This window comes from Lactuca saligna, chromosome 6, assembly GCF_052625555.1.
Source record: "Lactuca saligna cultivar CGN05327 chromosome 6, ASM5262555v1, whole genome shotgun sequence".
Lineage (NCBI taxonomy): Eukaryota > Viridiplantae > Streptophyta > Magnoliopsida > Asterales > Asteraceae > Lactuca > Lactuca saligna.
In genome coordinates this window covers 154,641,020-154,642,105 of record NC_136422.1, presented here as the reverse complement: position 1 = coordinate 154,642,105, position 1,086 = coordinate 154,641,020, and the positions used below count along the sequence as shown (strand labels likewise).

Genomic DNA, 1,086 nt, shown 5'->3' with positions numbered 1-1,086 from the left:
ATGAAGGCTGCATGCGAGATTGGCGTCTTCCAAGGTCAGGCACTACCAAACGGTGGACCAACGATTTTTCACTTACTATACGCTGACGATACGCTATTTGTAGGTGAATTGTCAAAAAGAAACATAAAAAACATCGACAGGATCCTGCATTGTTTCTACGCTTCTTCCGGTCTCAAAGTAAATTTCGATAAATTCAAGGTTTTTGGTATTGAAGCTGATATGGAGGAAGTCTCAAGATGGGCCACAACTCCTGGTTGCAAACTATCCTCTCTCCCTTTCACTTGCCTCGGGGTTCTAGTCGGGACGAACATGAACTTAACTAAAAATTGGAAACTGGTGATTGAGAGATTCCATAAAAAACTGTCCATATGGAAATCCAAAACCTTGTCGTTTGGTAGCAAATTAACACTTGTACAATCGGTCCTGGGTAATCTACCAACTTATTATTTCTCGGTATTTGTGGCTCCGGAAGGGATAATTGAGACGTTGGAATGAATTCATGTGACGTTTCTATAGGGAGGAATAGTTGGAAAAAGAAGCATACACTAGGTCTTTTGGGACAAAGTTACTGCCTCTTAAGACGTTGGCGGGCTTGGTGTTGGTACAATTAAATCCCTAAACAGTTCCCTCATTATGAAGTGGTGGTGGAGACTACGATCCGAGTCGACATCTCTTTGGGCGAAAGCCATACAAGACATGCATAATCTAAACAATAAACCCGACCATTGTTATGCAAGCAAATATATATCATGCGTGTGGAAAAATATCGCAAGCATTGGAAAACACCTTAAAAAAAGGATATCCCAACTGAAACGGTGCTATACAAACAACCAGGTCCAACCGGTGATGCGTGGAAGTGTAATCTCACTGATAATGGATCTTTTTCAGTGAAAGTTCTTATAAAAAAAAAAATTGGACTTCAACCCCATACTAAGCATGGGAAAGTTTACATGGTTAAACGAGATCCCAATTAAAATTAATTGTTTTATTTGGAGGGCTAAAATAGACAAAATACCTTCGGCTATGCCACCGAATTCCAAGACACATGTGCATAGCATGTCCTCGAGAGTTTGTATTGTCATCTCG

General features: G+C 40.4%; 1 protein-coding gene across 1 annotated transcript; it reads left to right on the top strand.

Moving 5' to 3' along the window:
• LOC145003044 (uncharacterized) lies at window positions 1–495 on the top strand. The gene has a single exon (XM_078962204.1). The coding sequence runs from the start codon at window positions 1–3 to the stop codon at window positions 493–495; it is 495 nt and encodes a 164-aa protein (XP_078818330.1).
• Window positions 496–1,086: the final 591 nt, after the last annotated feature.